Genomic DNA, 2420 nt, shown 5'->3' with positions numbered 1-2420 from the left:
GTTTTTTAGTATTCTATATGCCGGTATATTTAGTATACCGGTATCTTAGATTATCCGGTTCAAGATTTCCGGTGCATTTTTATGAGTAAACAACTATATTATTAACAAACACACAGATGTTAAGGAAAAGGGTGTACAAAGTAGACATGGTTGTTGTAATAATGATTGATTGTAGCTGGAGGCTGTATCCTAATAAGTCCATAATAATTTTTAACAAGTTCTATACCCTAATAGTCAATAAGTACTATATCTTTATTGTTTCTGTATATGCCAACATTTATATAGCATGCATTATATAATATAATTTTTTGAACCGTGAAAATTGATCAAAAAAGAAGTTCTCTTCAAAATTTATAATTATCCTTATAATATTTTTTTTCAAGCACTCGTAAAATAAACTAATATACATATATTTTTAGTAAAATTAATATAATTAATGTTTGTATAATTGTTCTTAAACTTATATTTACTTTATTTATCTTAATAATACCGTATTATACTACTTTATCTTTGAGATTCTTATGAAAATAAATTATTCCTTGATTAGTTATCATATTTTTTTCTTCTCTGGAGAATTCATTACAAGGTAAAAAAAAAAAAGTTAACCGATTCCATGAAAAAGTCATCATTAATGATGACTTTTTCATGGAATCGGTTAACTTTTTACAGAAACCATTAATACAGTTTTATTGTTTTATGAATTTAATTTACTTTGTAACAACAACAACAACAATAATAATAATACTATATCATGGATAACTTTAGGTTGTATCCACACAGTAACTAGATTAATAGTTTAGTCTTACATTATCTGATTCTGTAAGTCCTTCTAGGTTCATTGTAATAATAGTTCTTAGAACGATATATATATATATATATATATATATATATATATATATATATATATATATATATATATATATATATATATATATATATATATATATATATATATATATCGTTGTCAGTCAGCTAATAATTCTTAAAAAACAATTTTTTTTAAAAATTTTAACTGATTAAACTTAAACAATTCAAAAAAATATCCAGAGCTAAAAGATGAGTAATAGAAAGCAATACCTAACAAACAATATACATATCAGTCTGAAATCATACTGAAATAGCCGGGGGCTTCAATACATATATTGGTTCTCTTAAAATCTGCTATCTTTTGGAGCGCTGCTACATTGATTGATGGTTTGAGCTAAGGCAGTAATCTTTTCTTTTGTTATTTATTTTCTTCTTCTTTTTCTGAAAAATCTGTATGCTATAAGGGTATGCAAAAAGAGTAAGCAATCGATGATCTATATACTCTATAGTACATAAATGTATTATTTAGCAAAAGATTTTAAAAATAATTTGATTTAAAAAAAAAAAAATTATTAAACTAATTTTAGAATTAAAGTAAATTTTATTCTATAAATTTTAGTTTTTATAGATTTGTGATATTATAAAGAATAAGATCCAGTCAATTATTTTTTTTTTTTTAAGTTTCTTTAACTTTTTTCTTGAAGTTTGTTCAATGTATTAATATTGTTGTGCCTAATTTTTTTAGTGAAACATTGAAAAAGACCTGTAAATTTATTAGTTATGGTAGGTTTTTTACAATTTAATAACTTTTTATGCTTTAGTGTTCATGATTTTGATCTTATACTATGCAGCAGTATAGAACAAGTAATAAGATTTTTGTAAATAAATTTTTCCGAGACATTAAGTGTTTATTTTTACAAATAAAATTGTTTGTATAAACAATAAAAAAAATTGAATAAGTTCATATCAGTAAAGTTATTAATATAACTTTTTAATATAAATTTTATAATAAGGGATTGCGGTAGTGAGAAAAGTTGGTATTATGTTCTGGTCGGTAATAATAACCAGTCACTACCAAAGTTATGATATTAAAATTGAAAGTAAGTTTTTTAAATATCAAAACTTTCAAAAGTTCGGTATTGAACAGTATCTTTTGAAAGCGTTTGATAGTGTAAACTTAAATTATCGCCACTATTAAAAGAACCAAACACCTCTTTTGGTTAGCCCATCTACAAGACAAAATATACTATCTTAAATGATTATTCACATTTTTTTACAACACTCCACCCTTTTAAAATTTTTCAAAAAAATTAACATTTTTAAATAGGTTTTTATTTCTCCAGAGACAAAATATGTATCAAAGCTTGATCAAATATTTTATCTATAAAAATAAATATAGTTCAAACTCAAGCCTCCAACACTTGTGAGAAATACAAACAATGAATTTTAAAAAGTTCATACAATATTATAAAAACTCGTTTGACTATTTTATTTTTGAAGAATTATAATCAATACGTAAAACAAACAATTAAAAGAACTTGCTATTTACAGTATTTAAACCCATTAACTTTACAAATGCTACACTTATTCGGTAAAGTATCAGTGTCACTGAT

At 23.4% G+C, this 2420-nt stretch overlaps 1 protein-coding gene across 1 annotated transcript in view; it reads left to right on the top strand.

Moving 5' to 3' along the window:
- Positions 1–482: 482 nt before the first annotated feature.
- LOC100211328 (AP-2 complex subunit sigma) overlaps positions 483–2420 on the top strand; it is a 17651-nt gene continuing 15713 nt past the window's right edge. Inside the window, exons 1-2 of the mRNA XM_065799334.1 lie at positions 483–586; positions 1553–1590. Coding sequence (XP_065655406.1) covers positions 1588–1590 — 3 coding nt within the window. The 5' untranslated portion in view covers positions 483–586; positions 1553–1587. The remainder of the gene's footprint in view (positions 587–1552; positions 1591–2420) is intronic.

The sequence above is a fragment of the Hydra vulgaris genome, chromosome 06 (assembly GCF_038396675.1).
Source record: "Hydra vulgaris chromosome 06, alternate assembly HydraT2T_AEP".
Taxonomy (NCBI): domain Eukaryota; kingdom Metazoa; phylum Cnidaria; class Hydrozoa; order Anthoathecata; family Hydridae; genus Hydra; species Hydra vulgaris.
The sequence above is the reverse complement of the archived record's forward strand: the minus strand, read 5'-3'. Positions and strand labels throughout refer to the sequence as shown.